We start from the raw sequence: 20,929 nt of genomic DNA, 5'->3' as shown, positions 1-20,929 counted from the left end.
TTGCTGTGCAAAAGCTTTTAAGTTTAATCCCACTTGTTTATTTTTGTTTTTATTTTCATTACTCTAGGAGGTGGTTCGTAGAGGATCTTGCTTTGATTTATGTCATTGAGTGTTCTGCCTATGTTTTCATCTAAGAGTTTTATAGTTTCTGGTCTTAAATTTTGGTATTTGATCCATTTTGAGTTTATTTTTGTGTATGGTGTTAGGAAGTGTTCTAATTTCATTCTTCTACATAGAGCTGTCCAGTTTTTCCAGCACCATTTATTGAAGAGGCTGTCTTTGCCCCGTTGTACATTCTTGCCTCCTTTGTCAAAAATATGGTACCCATAGGTGCATGGGTTTATTTCTGGGCTTTCTATCTTGTTCCATTGGTCTATATTTCTTTTTTGAGCCAATACCATACTGTCTTGATGACTGTAGCTTTGTAGAATGACCTGAAATTAGGAAGCTTGATTCCTCCAGCTTCAATCTTCTTTCTCATAATATAGACATTTTGCCAATAAAATTTTCTTGCTAGAATTAACTTTAAGCCTCTTCATTGGTTTACCTTGGGTAAGGGCATTTTATGTTGAAAATTTACATTAAGTAGAAAAAAATTGAAATCAAATTAAAGGTATTCTGTGCTATTAGTGAATTCTTCACTGCATAAATATTAATTTTGCCTGACTATGATGTCTTCATAACTTTAAGATAAGATAAGCAATGTATTATGAAAACAAAGTTACCCATTTGACTTTAAATCTTTGTGCTTATATTTCTACATCTTTATGCTTCTTGGTAATTCAGATATTCATTATTTTCATATCTATCCTTTCCAACATTCTGTCAAGTTTCCTATTATCATAAAAGATAGAATCCTAATTGTGTTTGTATGTGTATATGTGTGTGTACTATTATGCCAGTTTCAAAGAAAACTGTATGAAACACACTCATATAAACACAAAAATATTTTATTTGCACAAAATATGAACTTCCACACATTTCATTTATTTCTTACAGCATCCATATGAAGTTTTAGTATTCCACATTAACTTCAGAAATAAAGAAATTGAGCCTCGGGGAGCTTAAAGTTTTCACAATTACATGCAAAGCAGTTAAATATATGTGCACTGTATTATTACACACAAATGGAAATATGCAGTACATTCTGTTAGTCTTTTTATAACTCTTATGATTCATCAAATTGTGCACTTTAAATCTGCAGTTATTGTGTCCCATCTTTCTGCAGTCACCCTCCCTCCCCGCATCCCACCCCTCTAGGTCATCACAGAGTGCAGGCTGGACTCCCTGCGTTACAAAGCAACTTCTCATCAACTATCCATTTTACACACAGTAGTGCATATATGTTGATGTTGATTTCTCAATTCGTCCCACTCCCTCCCTCTTGCACTGTGTCCACAAGTCCACTGAAACAGGTCTTTGAGAAGAAATTATTTTTAAGAAATCAAAGCTGTCCTGTGTAAGATACTGGAAAATTTTCAAACATTTCTGATTTAAACTTGGGAAAAACTTTGGGCATGTGTGAATATGGACAAAGGGGAAATGTCTATATAACATACAGAGTAGAAGCTTAATAAAGTGAATGACAAATTGTGTAGAGGAGTTGAATTCAAAGAAATGGTTATTGAAGTAAATAAATAGAAGGAGAAACTTCTACTTCAACAATCAAAACAGTGAGGTACCACTTCACACTGTCAGAATGGGCATCGTTAAAAAGTCTACCAATAAAAAATACTGGCAAGAGTGTGGACAAGAGGGAACCCTCCTGCACTGTTGATGGGCGTGTAAATTATTGGAGTCACCATGGAAGACAGTATGGAGGGTCCTCAAAACAGTAAAAACAGAATTGGCATATGATCCAGCAATTCTACTTCTAGGCATATATCCAAGGAATACTGTAATTTGAAAAGATACATGCACCCTAATAGTCATTGTAGCACTGTTTACAATAGCCAAGACATGGAAACAATCTAAAACTCCATTGACAGATGAATGGATAAAAATGTGGTGTACTCATTATTAGAGAAATGCAAATCAAAACCACAATGAGGTACCATTACACACCAGTCAGGATGGCTGCTATCCAAAAGTCTACAAGCAATAAATGCTGGAGAGGCTGTGGAGAAAAGGGAACCCTCTTACACTGTTGGTGGGAATGCAAACTAGTACAGCCACTATGGAAAACAGTGTGGAGATTCCTTAAAAAACTGGAAATAGAACTGCCATATGACCCAGCAATACCACTTCTGGGCATACACACTGAGGAAACCAGATCTGAAAGAGACACATGCACCCCAATGTTCATCACAGCACTGTTTATAATAGCCAGGACATGGAAGCAACCTAGATGCCCATCAGCAGATGAATGGATAAGGAAGCTGTGGTACATATACACCATGGAATTTTACTCAGCCGTCAAAAAGAATTCATTTGAACCAGTCCTAATGAGATGGATGAAACTGGAACCCCTTATACAGAGTGAAGTAAGCCAGAAAGATAAAGAACATTACAGCATACTAACACATATATATGGAATTTAGAAAGATGGTAACGATAACCCTATATGCAAAACAGAAAAAGAGACACAGAAATACAGAACAGACTTTTGAACTCTGTGGGAGAAGGTGAGGGTGGGATGTTTCAAAAGAACAGCATGTATACTATCTATGGTGAAACAGATCACCAGCCCAGGTGGGATGCATGAGACAAGTACTCCGGCCTGGTGCACTGGGAAGACCCAGAGGAATCGGGTGGAGAGGGAGATGGGAGGGGGGATCGGGATGGGGAATAAGTGTAAATCTATGGCTGATTCATATCAATGTATGACAAAACCCACTGAAATGTTGTGAAGCAATTAGCCTCCAACTAATAAAAAAAATTAAAAAAAAAATGTGGTGTAAATATACACATGTGCATCTTTAGAGATGCATCTTTGTGCATCTCCAAGGATATATATGTATATCCTTGGAGAAAGGAATGACAACCCACCTCAGTATGCTTGCCTGGAGAAGTCCACAAATAGAGGAGCCTGACTGGATACAGCCCATAGGGTCACAAAGAGTTGGACATGACTGAGAAACTAGAACCACCACCAACACCACTGTACACACACACACACACACACACACATATACAAAATACATAATGAAATACTACTTAGACATAAAAATAATGAAATAATGCCATTTTCAGCAACACGGATAAACCTAGATATTATCATAGTATGTGAAGTAAGTCAGAAAGAGAAAGAAATATACCATATGATATTACTTATACATGGAATCTAAAATTACCTATGAAGCAGACTCACATAGAGAATAGAATTGTGGTTGCCAAGGAGGAGAGGGTTCTGGGGAGGGATGGATTTGGAGTTTGGGGTTAGCAGATGCAAACTATTATGTATTAAATGGATAAACAACAAAGTCCTATAGTGTAGAGCACAGGGAACTATATTCAATGTGTGTGAAAGTTCCTCAGTCGTGTCCGACTCTTTGCAACCCCATGGACTATACAGTCCATGGAATTTTCAAGGCCACAATACTGGAATGTGTAGCCGTTCCCTTCTCCAGGGGATCTTCCCAATCCAGGGATTGAACCCAGGTCTTCCACATTGCAGGTGGATTCTTTACCAGCTGAGTCCCAGGGAAGCCCAAGAATACTGGAGTGGGTAGCCTATCCCTTCTCTAGAAGAGCTTCCCGACCCAGGAATTGAACCAGGGTCTCCTGCATTGCAGGTAGATTCTTTACCAGCTGAGCTACATGGGAAACCTACTATATTCAATATTCTTTTGCATCATGGTTTTTGATGGAGGAGCCTGGTAGGCTGCCATCTGTGGGGTTGCACAGAGTCGGACACAACTGAAGCTATTTAGCAGCTGTATATATATATACATATATATATATATATATATATATATATATATACACACACACACACACACACGCACATACATATATATATATAACAATCACTTTGCTGTACAGTAGAAAATGATACAACATTGTAAATCAACTATACTTCACTCAAATAAATTTAAAAAAAGGAAGAATAGCACCTTCTGCTTCTGAGGTTTTGAGCCCTACAATCATGAGGACAGCCCCAGGACAATTGGACCTTATATAACTGACATTCCAGTGATTCTTTTCAAAGCCCTCTTTATGTCTTTATTTCTGAGACTGTAGATGAAGGGGTTCAGCATGGGTGTGACCACTGTGTACATCACTGAGGCGATTGCACTTGAGTGTGAGCTGTAGGTACCTGTGGAGCTAAGGTACACTCCCAAGATAGTACAATAAAATAAGGAAACAATTGAGAGGTGAGATGCACAGGTAGAAAATGCTTTATACTTCCCATGGGCTGATGATATTCCTCGTATGGAGGAAACTATCTTAGAGTATGAGTAAAGAATACCAGTGAGGGAAGCACCACCCAACATCCCAGCTGCAAAATACATCACCATGTCATTCAGAAATGAGTCAGAACAGGCAAGTCGAACCACTTGATTAATTTCACAGAAAAAATGGGGGATTTCCACGTCTTTACAGAAGGACAGCCACAACATCATTAAGCTTTGGCTTAAGGAATTCAGGGCACTCATCACCCAGGACAGGAGCACCAGCAGTCCACAGAGCCGGGGATTCATGATGACCATGTAGTGCAGAGGCTGACAGATGGCCATGAAACGATCATAGGCCATCACAGTCAGGAGGAAGTTTTCCAGTGCAGCAAAGAATAGGAAGAAGTATATCTGGGTGATGCAGCCTTCATAAGTTATAACTTTGCTCTGTGTCTGTATATTATTCAGCATCTTTGGGATGGTGGTGGAGATGAAACATATGTCTACAAAGGACAGGTTGGAGAGGAAGAAGTACATAGGGGTGTGGAGATGGGGGTCTGAGCTGACAGCCAGGATGATGAGCAGGTTTCCGAACACAGTGGTCAGGTACATGGAGAGGAAAAGCCCAAATATGAGAAGCTGCAGTTCTGGTTCATTTGATAGTCCAAGAAGAAGAAACTCTGAAATTTGTGTATCATTCACTGGTTCCATGTGGTGGAGATGGCTACCATGCAAAAAAATCAACATGACTAAATTTCTCAAAAATTGCGATTGGAAATCTAATTGAATTCTACAATATATACTTTGCATTAGAAGTCAGTATCCATAATTTGGTATGGAACTTTCCCCTTCAAGGCATGCTCTTGTGCCTTCTTATTGTGCATCCAGCCTTTTGTCCAGGTGGTCAGGTATTCTACACTTTTAATAAGAAGTTAATGTGACACATTTGAAGAATGTCAGTTGAGGTCTGACCAATATCTAGGCAAAAAGTACAACAGTCTCTACTGTTCTTCAATAATGGAGAAAAAATATAAAGAAAAAAAATCATACAAATTTTTAGATGGCAACAGATGAAATGAACAAAAAAAATCAAGTATAGCAAAATGGTTAAAGGTACATTATTTTTTACTCAGTCATTGAGTTAGACTGGAAAATATTTGATTGGAGACCTCATGGAAAAGAGGGTGGGAGACATGAGGTTATCTGGTTGAAGTGTGTGCTAGTCAGAGTGAAAAGCCAGGGTGAAGGACCTAAAAAGCAGTTGTTTTAGAAAGTCAAGGTTAAAAAGTAAACCACTGTGTCCAGGGAATGTGCAAGATGGAGAATGATACTAAAAAGTGTCAGAGAATTTGGAGGAACGAAGTGTCCTTCCTGCCACAGCTGAGACTTCAAGTCACAGGGATCTTAGTTCACCATATTTTAACCTGCATTTTATTAATTTTGTTTCCAAGAGATCCAGTGGTTAGAAATGAATCCCTCCCTTATTATTTTATTTTCTTTTTTTATAATTTATTTTTATATATTGGTTTATAGTATAAGGACCTCATACCGAAGCCCTTATATGTGGACTTGGGCTTCCCAAGTGGCGCCAGTGGTAAAGAATCCACCGGTCAATGCAGGAGACATAAGAGGCACGGGTTCAATCCCTGGATCAGGAAGATCCCCTGGAGAAGGGAATGGCAACCCACTCCAATATTTTTACCTGGAGAATCCCGTGGACAGAGGAGCCTAGCAGGCTACTGCTCGTAGAGTCACAAAGAGTAGGACTTGACTGAAGTAGCTTAGTACACACGTATGCATACATGGCTTCAGGTATCCCTTTTCTGCCTTGGGAACTGTTCATGCTCCACAACATGCATGTTTGCACACTCACACACATGCATACACACCCCTACTGGAGTGATGCTACTACCAGTACACTCTCAGCCGCAATAATCAGGACACACAATGCAAGTTGTCAATGTTTTGTCAATGTCAGTGATTATCTTTCCTGCAAAATTGTAGTGATAGTACCTAAATTCCAGTCGCTAAGTCTCCCATGGACCTGTAAACATGGGTAGGCCTCCTTTTTAACGTGACCATTTTATGTCCAGTATTCAAAGAAAAATAAAATACCACTTAAAAAAACTGAGAGGGGCAGAAAAGGACATGTAAGGGGAAAAAAGTTCTAATAAATTTAGGTAATCTGTAGTTTGTGGTGAGTATAAAACTTCCTTAGTTTTGGTGACATTCTAGCCCCTGCTCTATCTCCATGTTACCCAGAATAGCAAAGCAGCAAAAAACATTTTATCTAAAAGAGAAAGAAGAGATGTATTTATGTTATCAAATATCTGACAGATTTCCCGCTAGGAAAATGAGCAAAGGGAATAAACCCACAATGCACAAAGTGAAATAAAGTTCAACAAAAGTGGAGAATTTAAAGAATGATCTGGTAAAAGAATTTCCGAGTGATATCAGCTGTAAAACTTATGTAGTTTGAAATTCTAGATTTACATTTTGGATCTGCATATATTTGCTGTTTGAACATGGAGAGCCATTGGAACCTTCTAAATGTTAATATTATTACTCAAGTTATTGGAATAGCAGTACTCGCAATAAGATAGCTGACATATTTAGTCAATATATGCAAAAAGTTTAGAATAGTTCCTTCCTGGTAGTAAATGAGTGATTTACATCACCTCTGGTGATGAGATTCGACTGATTTTTCTCTTTTTCCTCTCAAATGTTTCCATTGCTTTCCCACATCTTGGTCCCCAATCCCCAGCCTTCTTTCAGTTTCCAATCATCTTTCCCACCTATCACAGGCTGGTACAGGACCCTCTATCCAATATTCACATTAATCTAAAGAAGTCTTTCTATATTACAAAGCTGACTGTCCAACCCCCTTACCTAACTCTCCCCAGTGACTCCCTAATAGAGAATGGACCCCAAATTCTATACCTTCAAACCCCAGCCTTGACTTTCCCTGAATGAACCACCAACTTTACACTCATGCTGCCCTTACTCACCTTCATCTCATAAATATTTAACTTGAGCCACAGATTCACTAGATGCCACAGGCTCGAGTCTCAGAGCATATATGCACCTGTTCCCTCTGCTTGAAGACTCAATCACTGGTCCATCTGGAATTTTTTCACTTATCTGTGTATTAAAAACTCCATCTCCTATTTAGAGATGGAGTTTTGGACATCTCCTATATGAACTTTAAAATTATTCCCACAGAAAAAGGACAGTTTATCTAGTGATAATTTAGATAAAAGGTTATCACTGTGTGATTTTTATTAATTCAATATTTTCATCTAGACTGTGAGTGCCTTGAAGCATGTATCAATATCATGCATACTCCTCAATCCCCCCAAATTTAGTTTAGTTGGGAAAAATAGCTGAATAAATTCATTATATATTGCATAAAACAATAAAAGAATATGTTCTCTCAGAAACTGCAGATGATTAGGGAAGAAAATGAAGCAGGTAAATGCTAATGTAGGCATGGGAGGCATGCTGGAGGAATATTTTCCATATGCCGAGATTAAGATTTATTACAGTATTAGACTATAGTTTGTAAAAATAAAATAGGATATAGCAAATTAAACACAGAAGAATAAAGTACATTGTATTAATACATGTAAGGGTTGATTCTTTTTGTTCAGCTGTTCTTGTGTGTGTATGTGCATACACATGGGTGCATGTGTGCTGTCACTTCAGTCGTGTTTGACTCTTTGTGAACCTACAGACTATAGCCCCCCAGGATCCTCTGTCCATGGAATTCTCCAAGCAAGAATACTGGAGTGAGTTGCCATTCCCTCCTCCAGGGGATCTTTCCGACTCAGGGATCAAACACACATCTCTTATGTCTCCTGCATTGGCAGGTAGTTCTTTACCACTAGCGCCAGCTGGGAAGTCACATGCACAGGTGTATTCCTTGTTGCCTGTGCACACAAGTGGGGTCACATGTGAAAGGTGTGCTTTACTCTGGGACACATTCTGGAAAGCTTCTGATCCACTGCAGTTAATGCAAGAATACTTACAAGACAGGCTAGTCCTTAAATGGGTGAGAAGAAATGTGAATAGAGCTCAAGGCAAGAGTTCAGTTGCAGAGAGAACAGGCAGCTTCGTGGGTGCGGAAGTCAGACTCCAGGGAGGGACCACATGCTGACTGCACTTTTATTCCTCCACTTGCCTCATTATGATATTCACATTAGAACCTTGACTGAATTTTTATTCTGTATTTATTCCTGTGCATTTGACTACACTTATTTTTATACATTTCAAAGAATGGGGTAATAAGATAATGGATGAGGATGTCACGTCACTCAGTTTTCTCATGTGGTATCACTGTCATTCTTGGACTTTGAGTTTAGATCTCTTTTTGCTAAAACCATGGGTCACATTTCACTTCTGTTTCTGATTCTTGTCCCAAATGCAAAGACCTCCCCACAATATACTCTATGAAATCCTACCCGTGCCACAAAACTTACTTATTCCTTTCTGATTTGATTTATACCTAAGGAAATTTTTTGTCATACATGCATTATTTATTATACTCTTCTTTCTCCATGAAAATATGAGATCCAAAGCAGAGACCTCACCTGCTTTGTTCATGCTAATGGTTTCATAATGGTGTGCATTTATACAGAAACAAATATTTTAGAAAATTAAATTTACAAAATAAAAAGACCACCAAGGGAAACAAAACCAGATTAAATGTATTGGATTCAAAACAAAGATATTAAGCAAAATAGAATGAAATGGTTTCATAATGGTGTGCATTTATACAGAAACAAATATTTTAGAAAATTAAATTTACAAAATAAAAAGACCACCAAGGGAAACAAAACCAGATTAAATGTATTGGATTCAAAACAAAGATATTAAGCAAAATAGAATGAGATAATAAAATGAACTTCTGAAAGAAAAATGTAAAGTAACAATGGTCACATTAACACAGGTTTTAAATATAATAATATGAGTAAAAACTTAAAAAAGAATAGAAAATGCAATTTAAAAAACAGTGCAGGAAGTTATATCTAAAATTTTAATTTCAAGTTACACAAACATAAATGGATTAAGGTATTCTAATGAAAAACATATAAGCAATCTTTCAGTTCAATTCAGTTCAGTCGCTCAGTCGTGTCCGACTCTTTGCGACCCCATGAATTGCAGCACGCCAGGCCTCCCTGTCCATCACCAACTCCCGGAGTCCACCCAAACCCATGCCCATCGAGTCGGTGATGCCATCTGGCCATCTCATCCTCTGTCGTCCCCTTCTCCTCCTGCCCCCAATCCCTTCCAGCATCAGGGTCTTTTCCAATGAGTCAACTCTTTGCATGAAGTGGCCCAAAGTACTGGAGTTTCAGCTTCAGCACCAGTCCTTCCAATGAACACTGAGAACTGATCTCCTTTTGGAAGCAATCTTTAATTGTATGCAAAAGCACATATTCCACAAGAAGCCAGCAAATAATTTCTCTTTTAAAAATAGACTACTCACAAAGGGCAAAAGGTGGCAGGAAAAAAACAACAACAACAAACATGTGAGATAATATGGTAATGCCTATAACAAGTGGTTTATCACTTCTATGGATGCATAGAAGGACTGCAAGAAAATCAAACCAGTCAATCATAAATGAAATCAGTCCTGAATATTCATTGGAAAGATTGATGCTGAAGCTGAAGCTCCAATACTTTGGCCACCTGATGCGAAAAGCTGACTCAGTGGAAAAGACCCTGATGCTGGGAAAGATTGAAGGCAGAAGGAGAGGGGAACAACAGAGGATGAGATGGTTAAATAGCATCACTGACCCGATGGACATGAGTTTGAGCAAGCTCTGGGAGTTGGTGATGGACAGGGAAGCCTGACATGCTCCAGTCCATGGGGTTGCAAAGAGTTGGACACGACTGAGCAACTAAACTGAACTGAACTGAACTGATGGATGCATAAGAACTTTTGATGTTTAAAAAATCAGTGGGAAAGAGGATAAAATATGACCAATTAATAGATTTAAACATCCCAAACTTATAAGCTCTCATGCAACCCAACAACAGTTATATTACATATACATACATGATTTAAATTGCAAAGAGCAAAAATTCTTTTAAAACAATTTGTAAATCTTTGTTTAAAGAAATGCAATTAAAAAACCAAGAATAAATGGAGAAAGAGAAAGTGGTTGGAGCTTAGAACAGTTTGGGGTGAAATGGTACCTGAGACACCTATATGTGAGGGAAAGAGTGGGGAGAGAGAAGTTGTGTGTATCTATTTCAGCATAGAAGGCTTGTCAAGGTATTTAAAATACATCTCATTCTCCCCCTCATCCACATGTTGAAATATAATTCCAGGCCTTTTCTCTCAGAGCTGGAGATGAAATAGATTATAAAAGAAATGATACAGAAAAAAACCTGGAAAGAATAAAACAATCTGAATCCAGTGTGTAAACCAAAGAATATGCATAAACAGTTTGTGACAAAGCAAATGGCTAATAAACCTCCAAATATATCCAGTCTCCCAGGTAATAAACAGTTGCAAAGATAAGCTCTTTATCATCTGTCTGTTTGCATATTAAATTTAATTTTTTTCAAGTCAATGCCCAGTGTAAGAGAAAATTTTGTGAAATGTGTATCAAAAATTGTGGTTTTCAGGTAGAAGTTATGCTGTTGATTTGAATCTTTGTGACCCCGTAGACTGCAGCACACCAGCCTTCCTTGACTTTCACTATCTCCCAGAATTTCCTCAAATTCACATCCCATATTTAAAAATTTTTAAATTAAAACAGTGTCACTGTTTTTCACTGCAAATTTCTCTTCATGTAATAGTTTATTTTCCTACCTGAAATCTCCCTGGAAATGTTAAAATTTTACTGAGACCATTGTGCTTCCAATTTCTTCTTGAATTTCATCCAAGTATATTTTCATTCCTATCACTTAATTATCACTAATAATCTTGTACTGCTGAATCTGATAGGTGATTCTCTTTTAACATGTTAAATAAATTGATTATAAATCAGTTAATCAACCATGCACATAAACAGGGAGATCTTTTGGCTCTGAGCCAGGTATTTGGGTTTCTAAGTGACTGCAGGTAAATGTTCTTGGATCTCATTCTCTGTGATTTTCTCCTGAAGTGTCTACTGGGCTCTAAGACTCACCTGGATGGAAAGGTTGAGATGGAGGTCTCTGGGTAGAAATACAAAACTTCCCCAGGTGATTGATGGTGGAGAATGAAGCTCTGTTCCCAGACAAGAAAGAAGTAAGAAGTGAAGTAAGGGTCCCTGAGCCAGACTCAGGAATCCAAATGCACAAACCATGACTTCTCCAGCTCAGAGTGGAACATGCTTAGACCTAGCAGCAGTGGAGATATTTACAGCTCTGCATATCCATTGTATTTTCTCATTAGCACATTTTCCACTGTTACTGCAAGCCCAAGCACATCTCCCTCATGGGAATTTATCTGGACAGAATGGAAGTTTTCTGGGCTGATTTGTTCCCAAGAGACCAGTTAGCTGTTAAGTGTATCCAATGCTTATTACTAGTCCATGAACTCTTCTGGATTCCAAAGTTAAAACACTGAACCTTTTTACAGCCCTGAGACAAAGATTTCTCCAAAGCTAAGTCTGATTGTCCCATTTGTTCTTTACAGATGTCCATCCAACGAGTACTATACAATCAGAAACCTCATTCTAAATTTTCAGAATTGTTGTTCAGAGGGGTTAGATAGATCATGTAGATACAAAAATCAATGAAGGGAAAGACTAAAATATCTTACACTAAAATCTGTACACTAAATATCTTACACTAAAACCTGTAAGATATTGATGAGAAAAATTAAAGAAGACAAATAGATGAAAAAATATAAGGTGTCCATGACTTGGAAGACTTAATATTATTGAAATGCTGATACTACCCAAAGCATTCTACAGACTCATGCACCCTCTATCAAAATTTCCAAACCTTTATTCATAATAAAACTCAATAAATTGAGTTCCTTAAACTGTGTAGATGAGTTGAATTCAAATAAAAGGAAATTCCTAAAAGTAAATGGACAAGTTTTCCTTCCAAAATCTGGTTAAAACATAGCAATTTATTTAAATCCTGCAATCATGGGTAGTTCTTCAACCCCAGAACAGATAACACTTTTATACCTCCCTTCCTAATGATTCTTTCCAGAGCCCTTTTTATGTCTTTGTTCCTCAGACTATAAATGAAGGGGTTCAGCATGGGTGTGACCACTGTGTACATCACTGAGGCGATTGCACTTGAATGTGAGCTGTGGGTAGCAGCAGAGCTAAAGTACACTCCTAAACATGTACAATAAAATAAAGAGACAACTGAGAGGTGAGATGCACAGGTGGAAAATGCCTTATACTTCCCCTGAGCTGATGAGATTCTTTGTATTGAAGAAACTATCTTGGAATATGAATGAAGAATCCCAGTGAGGGAACCACCACCCAATATTGCAGCTGCAAAATACATCACTATCTCATTAAGAAACATGTCAGAACAGGCAAGTTGAATCAACTGATTAATTTCACAGAAAAAGTGGGGGATTTCCAAGTCTGTACAGAAGGACAATCTCAACACCATTACACTTTGTAACAAGGAATTCAGGGCACTCATCATCCAGGACACCAGAACCAGCAGACCACAGAGCTGGGGGTTCATGATGACCATGTAGTGCAAGGGGTGACAGATGGCTACAAATCGATCATAGGCCATCACGGTCAGGAGAAACATGTCCAGCACTGCAAAGAGGATGAAAAAGTACATCTGGGTGATGCAGTCTTCATAGGTTAGTACTTTGCTCTGTGTCCTTATGTTCTGCAGCATCTTTGGGATGGTTGTGGAGGTGAAACAGATGTCTACAAAGGACAGGTTGGAGAGAAAGAAGTACATGGGGGTGTGGAGGTGGGAGTCTGAGCTGACAGCCAGGATAATTAGCAGGTTTCCAAACACAGTGATCAGGTACATGGAGAGGAAAAGCCCAAATATGAGGGGCTGCAGTTCTGGTTCTTTTGAGAATCCCAGAAGAAGGAATTCCAAATTTTTTGTATCATTCCCTGGTTCCATGTGGTGAATGTGACTATCAAGAAACAAAAATAACATGACTAGTTTTCTCAGAAATTAACATTGTAAACATAGTTGAAATTCTACAATTCATATTTTTCATTTAATATTAATATCTATAATTTTTATATGAAAAATTTCCCTCAAGTGATTCCATGTGCTATCTCTGAATACTTCATTCCACATTCAATCTTCTCTCCATAAAATCATTTATTCTAAACTTTGAAGAGAAATTATGTCACATATTTGGCAGTATAAATTGAAGACTGACTAACTTCTGGATAAAGAGCATACAGTGCTAATATACAATAGTTCATACAGTTCAATGATGAAGGAAGAATAGAAGCAAATAAGAAATTATAAAAATTATCAGATGACAGGCTCTGTAAAGCTAAAAAAATCAGGTATAAAAAAGAGACTTAATGGGTGTATTAATTTTTTGTGATAAAGATAAGCATACTTGGTCCTGGAAATCTTTCAATCCTGGATACCCAGAAGAGTAAAGAAGCTAAAAGCATTTTACCAAAAAGAAAGGATGATATATTTATATGATCAATGTAGAACATCCTACTAGAAAAATTGACAAGAGGAATAAATTAAAAATTCACAAAGGAAAGTACTGAAACTACAACAAAAATGGAGGATTTTAAAAAGCTATCTGCTGAAATATTTTTCTAAATAAGATCAAATGCAAAACTTTTATAATTTGAAGCTCTTTCTAAGTGATATCAAATGTAAACCTTTTGTAATTTGAAACTCCTGTTTTGAGTTTTGGTTCTGAACATATTTGCTGTTTGATTTTGGAAAGTCACTGGAAATATCTTAAAAGTTAATATCTTCACCCAAACAATAGGAATAGCAGTATCCATCCTGTTGGAGTAGCTGACAGATTTAGTGGTGGTGGTTTAGTTGCTAAGTCGCAGAAGCCTGGCAGATTTAATCAGTACACATAAAAAGCTTTGCATAGTTCCTTCCTGGTGGTGGGCTTCTCTGGTGGCCCAGTGGTAAAGAATTAGCCTGTCAATGCAGGAGCCACAGGAGATGCAGATTTGATCTCTGGGTAGGGAAGATTCCCCTGGAGAAGAAAATGTCAACTCACTTTAGTATTGCCGGAATAATCCCATGGATGGAGGAGACTGGTGAGCTACAGTCCATGGAGTCTCAAAGAGTCAGACACGACTGAGCAGGCACGTGTACTATGCTACAGCTACTTCCTGTTAGTAAATGGTTACCTCTGGCAATGAGATTTGACTGTTTTTTTTTTTTTTTTCTTCTTCCTCTCAAATGTCTCCATTGCTTTCCTATTGAGGTTCCCAATGCCACCTGTCTTTCACAGGCTGGTACCCCTGCAGCCAATATTTACACTGACCCATAGAAACCTTTCAATATTACAAAGCAGGCTGCCCAACTCCCAGACTTAATCATCTCCCAGTGTCTCCCCACTGAAGGATGAACCCCAAACCCCATAATTTCAAACTCTAGGCTTGACTCTTATTATCTGAATCACCAACTTCATCTCCTTGTGCTACCCTCACCCACATCAATCTCATAAATATTGATCTTCAGTCACAGCATCACTGAATATCACAGGCTCAAGACTCAGAGTCTATGTGCATCTGTTTCCCTCTGCTTGGAGAGTCAACCACTGGTCTATTTGGAACTTTTTATTTACCACTATATTCAAAATGTCATCTTCTTTATTAGACTGCCTATGTAATCTTGTTCATGAATCATTTTTAACAATATTCCCACATATAAAGAAGTATTTCTCTTGCAATAACTTGTAAATTTTGCTTAATTATATGCCTATTATCCTATCTAGAATGTGAGTACTTTGAGGCATTTATTAATATCACGCATACTCCTCAACACCCCAGACTTAGTTTAGTTAGGAATAGTAGCTGAGTTAAATATACATTGCATAAAGGAATAAAATAATATGTTCTCACAGAAGTTGCTGATGATGAAAGAAGAAAAAGAAGCCAAGAAATACTAACATAGGTATGGAAACATGCTGAAGAATATTTTCCATATTTGGAGATCCAGAATTATTAATGGGTCAGACTCTGTAATTTGTAAGAATAAAATAGAATAGAATAAGTAAAACACAAAAGAAAATATCAGAGTGCATCATACATAATATGGGTTTTTTGGTTCTCTTTGTTCAGATGTTCTGGAGAAGGAAATGGCAAGCCACTCCAGTATTCTTGCCTGTAAAATTCTATGCACAGAGGAGCCTGGCAGGCTACAGTCCATGGAGTTGCAAAGAGTCAGATATGACTGGGCAACTAACACACTTGTTCAGATGTGTTTGTGTCTGTATGTGTGTGCACATAAGCACATGTATCTATTTTTTGCTTGCCTGTGCATACATGCTAGATGTTAAAAGCATGTAGATAGCTTGGACACTTCAAAGAAGTTTCTTATCCACTGAGATAAATGCAAGGATAGGGAAAGCAATCTTGTTGAGGGAAAGCAATACAAATAAAGAGCTCAACAGAAGAGGCAGGTTACAGAGAGAACAGGCAGCAGCATGGGCACTGAAGTGATCTCAGACTCAAGGGATACCACACTGACCACACTGACCACACTTCTTTTCCTCTTTTTACAACATCACAGTATCCACATGAAGCCCTTGATCGAATTTTTATTTCATATTTGTTTCTGTGTTTTTGACTACATCTATTTCTATGTGGTTCAGTGGGCTTCTCTGGTAGCTCAGCTGGTAAAGAATCTGCCTGTAATGCAGGAGACCCTGCTTCAATTCCTGAGTCAGGAAGATCCCCTGGAGAAGGGTTTGGCCACCCACTCCAGTATTCTTGCCTGGAGAATCCCCATGGACAGAGGAGGCTGGTGGGCTAGTGCATGGGGTTACAAAGAGTCAGACACTACTGAGCAACTAAGCACCTGTGATTCAATAGTGGATGAAGCTGACCCTTCTGTTAATTTTCTTATGTGTCATTTTCTTTATTATGTCGGGGCTTTGTTTTTGTTCTTTTTTTTGGAAAAACCCATTGGTCACACTCTACTTCTCTTTTTTATACTTCACTTCTTTTACTTACTTAAATTTTTAAAAAATTATAATGGATTATAGTTGATTTGCAATGCTGTACTAGTTTTAGGCATACAACAAAATGATTAAGTCAAACAGAGACATATATCCATTCTTTTTCAGGTTCTAGTTCACTTTCTGATTCTTGTCCCAGATGAGGAAGCCACCTCACAGGGTGATTTATAAAATCCTATACATGCCACAAAATCTACCTTTTCTTTCATTTGGTTTATGCCTATGGACATTCTGTAATACACACATTTATTTTATTGTAATCTTCTTTATCCATGAAAAAAAAAAAGGAGATCTGTAAAGCATGGACCTCACCTGCTTTCCTTGCTCTTGTGGCTTCATAAAGTTGTTCATTTATATAAAACAGATTTTTAGAAAATGAAGTTTATGAAATAAATAGGATAGCATGCTAAATATAGTGGGTACAAAACAGCTAAACAAAATTGAATAAGATAGTAAGATGAATTTTTGAAAGAAATAATATATAAAATAACAATAGTCAAATTTACACAAGTGAAATGTAATGAGCAAAAACCTAAAAAAAAAGAATATGCATTATAATTTTAAAAATCATTATAGTAAGCAGTGTGTAGAAACATAGATTCAACCTAAACACATATGTGAGTAAAAGTTGCTCAGTTGTGTCTGACTCTTGGCGACCCCATGTACTGTAGACTGTCAGGATCCTCTGTCCATGGAATTCTAGAGGCAAAAATACTGGCATGGGTAGCCATCCCCTTCTCCAGGGGATCTTCCTGACCTCTATCTTCCTGATCTCTATCAAACACAGGTCTCCCACATTGCAGGCAGATTTTTTACCATCTGAGCCACCAGGCAAGCCCTAAATACATTTAAATGGATTCAAACATGTTTATGAAAAAGAAATAAGCAATAAATTAGTTGAATGCAAAAGCATGTGTTCCACAAAAGGGCAACAAATTATTGCCATGTTAAAAACAGATCTACTCATAAAAGGCAAAAGGTAGCCCTAAGCAAAAACATGTGAATAAGATGGCAATTCACATAAATGATGGTTTGTTATTACTAAGGAGGCAGAAGAATTTCTATGTTTGAAAAGCAGTGGAAGGGAGGGAAAAATATGACCAACTGATAGTTTTGACCATTTCCAATTTATGCACTCTCATACAACCCAACAAATGCAGTACACACACATACAAGAATTAAATGGGGCATAGCAAACTTCCTTTAAAAATGATAACCCTTTGTTTGAAAGAATGCAATAAAAACAAGAATAAAGAGAGACTCATATAGAGAATCTGGAGTAGGGGAAATTGTTGCAGTCGAGAGCATTTTTCAGTGAAAAGGAGCCACAGAAATGGTGCCTGATACACTTGTGTTGGGATGGGAAGAGTGGAGACAGAGAAGCTGCCTGTATCTCTGGTTTCAGCAACAAGACTTGTCAAGGTATTTAAAATACATTTCATGCTCTCCTTCTTCCACTTGTTGGAGTGCAGTTTCTGACCTTTACTTAGCCAGAGGTGAAAGAAATTATAAAAGAAGGGGTGTAGAAAAAAAAAAAAAAAGAAGAATATAACCCTCAGAAGCCAGTATGTGAAACAATTTGCATGGACAGGTTACAGTAGGGAAACTAAATAGCCAATAAGTCCCAAAATATATTCAGCCCATAGGTAGTGAACTAATTGCAAAGTTAACCCCTTTACCATATGCCCGTTTGTATAGTAAATGCAATTTTAAAACAAGTGAACTCTCAAATCTGAGTAAAGACTCTGTGACGTGTGTGTCTCAAGAACTATATTTCCAGGTAGTTACTACAGCCATTGATCTGGATCTTCCTTATGAATGCTCCAATATATTGCATCTTAAAAATTAAATAAAATGTTGTCACTTCACTACAAATCACTTCTAACCAAATCGTTTATTTCCTACTCCCATCAACTGCAAAAGTCTTTGGAAACATTCAAATTTCACTGATCACTGTGCCTCCCATTTCTTCTTGAGTCTTTTCCAACTAGATTTTCATTCATATAACTTAATTATCAACTATAATTCTTGTATTTCCGAATTCATAGGTACTTTCCTTTTAAGTTGTTAAATACATTTATTATGAATTAATAAAGCAAACAAGCAAACAGGAGATCTCTTGGCTCTGGGTCAGTTGCTTAGGTTTTCAGGTGACCCCAGATAAATAGCGTTGAGTTTCATTCTCTGGAACTTTCTCCTTCAGTGGTTGTTTCTTACTGGGACTCACCTGGGTGGAAAGTCTGAGAGGAAGGTCTCTGTGTGAAAGTCCAAATTCTTCCCTGAATGGTTGATGATGTTGACTGAAGTTCTATCTTTAAACAAGAGATGATTAGGAAGCAGTGAAGCAAAACCAGACTTGGGAATCTAAACGAACAACCACGCCTTCTCCAGCTCAAGATAGAATTGCTCAGACATTGTAGCAGAGGAGATATTTGTAGTTCCTTATATTTTCTGTATCTCCTCATTATTTTCAGCACATTTTCCATTGTTACTCCAACCCTTGAACACATCATTTCCTCAGGGAAACTTGTCAGGACAAAATGGAAAATTTCCGTGCTGATTTGCCATTCCCAGATGAACAGGTTAGAAGTTAGGTGTTCAGTTCAGTTCAGTTCAGTCGCTTAGTCATGTCCGACTCTTTGCGACCCCATGAACCACAGCACGCCAGGTCTTCCTGTCCATCACCAACTCCCTGAGTCCACCCAAAATCATGTCCATTGAGCTGGTGATGCCATCCAACCATCTCATCCTCTGTCGTCCCCTTCTCCTTTTACTCTCAATCTTTCCCAGCATCAGGGTCTTTTCAAATGAGTCAGCTCTTAGCATCAGGTGGCCAAAGTATTGGAGTTTCAGTTTCAAAATCAGTCCTACCAATGAACACCCAGGACTGATCTTTAGGATGGACTGGTTGGATCTCCTTGCTCCCCAAGGGACTCTCAAAAGTCTCTAGCACCATGAGCCAAAAACATCAATTCTTTAATGCTCAGCCTCCTTTATGGTCCTACTCTCATATCTGTACATTACTACTGGAAATACTATAGCTTTGAGTATAAGGACCTTTGTCAGCAAAGTGATGTTTCTGCTTTTTAATATGTTATCTAGGTTTGTCAGAGCTTTCCTTCCAAGAACCAAGTGTCTTTTAATGTCATGGCTGCAGTCACCCTCTGGGGTGATTTTTGAGCCCAAGAAAATAAGTAAAAATCTTAGAAACTGTGTGGATTGACTACCATAAGAATAAAGAATTCCAGGAAAGGTTATAATATTTCATTGCAATTCTCAGATAACTGTGCAAATGGTGAGAAAATGTTTCATTGTCCACTTAAAGCCCTTGGATAAAGAGATCAAGATATAGTAGTTGAAAACTGAGCTTTGAAATATCAGACATGATAGGAATAAAGGTGATATGGGTGGGACATACACACAATTTAATATAGTTACTGATATTGATGCATAGATGTTTATGTATTTTTCTCTACAGATATCCACTTCCTGTGCCATTTTGTCAAAACATTATTTTCTTCATTGTTTTAATGCTTTTGTCAAAAATCAGTTGAGCAGATATGACTCATGTCTATTCATGACTCTGTTCCACTCCTCCATAAGTTTCTGTGTGCATATGTGCTAAGTCCCTTCTGTCATGTCTGACTCTGCAACCCCATGTACTGTAGCCTGCCAGGCTCCTCTGTCCATGGGGATTCTCCAGGAAAGAATACTGGAGTGGGTTGCCATGCCCTCTTCCAAAATATCTTCCAGACTCAAGGATTGAACCCTCATCTCTTATGTGATCTGCATGGGCAGGGGGGTTCTTTACCACTAGTGCCACCTGGAAAGTCCCAAATCACAGTGTCTTCATTATTTTATTTTTAGAGCACCTGTTAGTGTGAAACTTTCAAAAAAATTTTTTTGCCTTTGGCAGTTCTTTGCATTTTCCATATAAATATGAGAAATGATTGGCGATTACTACCCAAAAGAAAATTTGTAAGAATTTTTAGTTGAATTTCCATCTGTAGAACAGGTTAGGTAGAACTGACATCATAACAATACTGAATCTTCTTTAACACAGTGTAGCAGGCAGAATTCTGAGACAGCTTCAAGATCCCTGTTTCTGCTTTATGCACTCTAGATGCATCTCCCCTTGAGTGTGGATAAGTGAATTTAACATTCAATATTAGGATATACTTTACGGAAAAAAATGAAAATATTTTCCAGGTTTAATAAAGTCTCAATTCAGTTTTCGTTGTGCTAATCAAGAGTGAGGTTATCCTGTTTTGGCCTGATGCAATCAAGTTAGCCCTTAAAAGAGACTGGGCCCTTCCTAAAAGAAAAGTTTGGAAGCGGAGGACTGATTCTGTGGCTGACTTTTAAGTAGTAAGCTGCTGTCTTGTGAAATGGTTAAAAGTCAGGGCAGGTGTGCTCAGTCATTCATCATGGCTGACTCTTTGCAACCTCATGAATTGTAGCCCACTAA

At 37.9% G+C, this 20,929-nt stretch overlaps 2 protein-coding genes across 2 annotated transcripts; both read right to left on the bottom strand.

The window, feature by feature from the left end:
- Positions 1 to 4,115: 4,115 nt before the first annotated feature.
- Positions 4,116 to 5,060, bottom strand: LOC122700881 (olfactory receptor 7A17-like). The gene has a single exon (XM_043913911.1). The coding sequence runs from the start codon at positions 5,046 to 5,048 to the stop codon at positions 4,116 to 4,118; it is 933 nt and encodes a 310-aa protein (XP_043769846.1). The 5' UTR covers positions 5,049 to 5,060.
- A 7,368-nt stretch (positions 5,061 to 12,428) lies between these two features.
- On the bottom strand, positions 12,429 to 13,433 carry LOC122699350 (olfactory receptor 7A10-like). The gene has a single exon (XM_043911181.1). The coding sequence runs from the start codon at positions 13,431 to 13,433 to the stop codon at positions 12,429 to 12,431; it is 1,005 nt and encodes a 334-aa protein (XP_043767116.1).
- Between the last annotated feature and the right edge of the window lie 7,496 nt (positions 13,434 to 20,929).

The sequence above is a fragment of the Cervus elaphus genome, chromosome 9 (assembly GCF_910594005.1).
Source record: "Cervus elaphus chromosome 9, mCerEla1.1, whole genome shotgun sequence".
Classification (NCBI taxonomy): Eukaryota; Metazoa; Chordata; class Mammalia; order Artiodactyla; family Cervidae; genus Cervus; species Cervus elaphus.
The sequence above is the reverse complement of the archived record's forward strand: the minus strand, read 5'-3'. Positions and strand labels throughout refer to the sequence as shown.

What these genes read in the sequence shown, in the direction of transcription:
- LOC122700881 (XM_043913911.1), bottom strand. Translation starts at nt 5,048, where the DNA reads ATGGAACCAGTGAATGATACACAAATTTCAGAGTTTCTTCTTCTTGGA.
- LOC122699350 (XM_043911181.1), bottom strand. Translation starts at nt 13,433, where the DNA reads ATGTTATTTTTGTTTCTTGATAGTCACATTCACCACATGGAACCAGGG.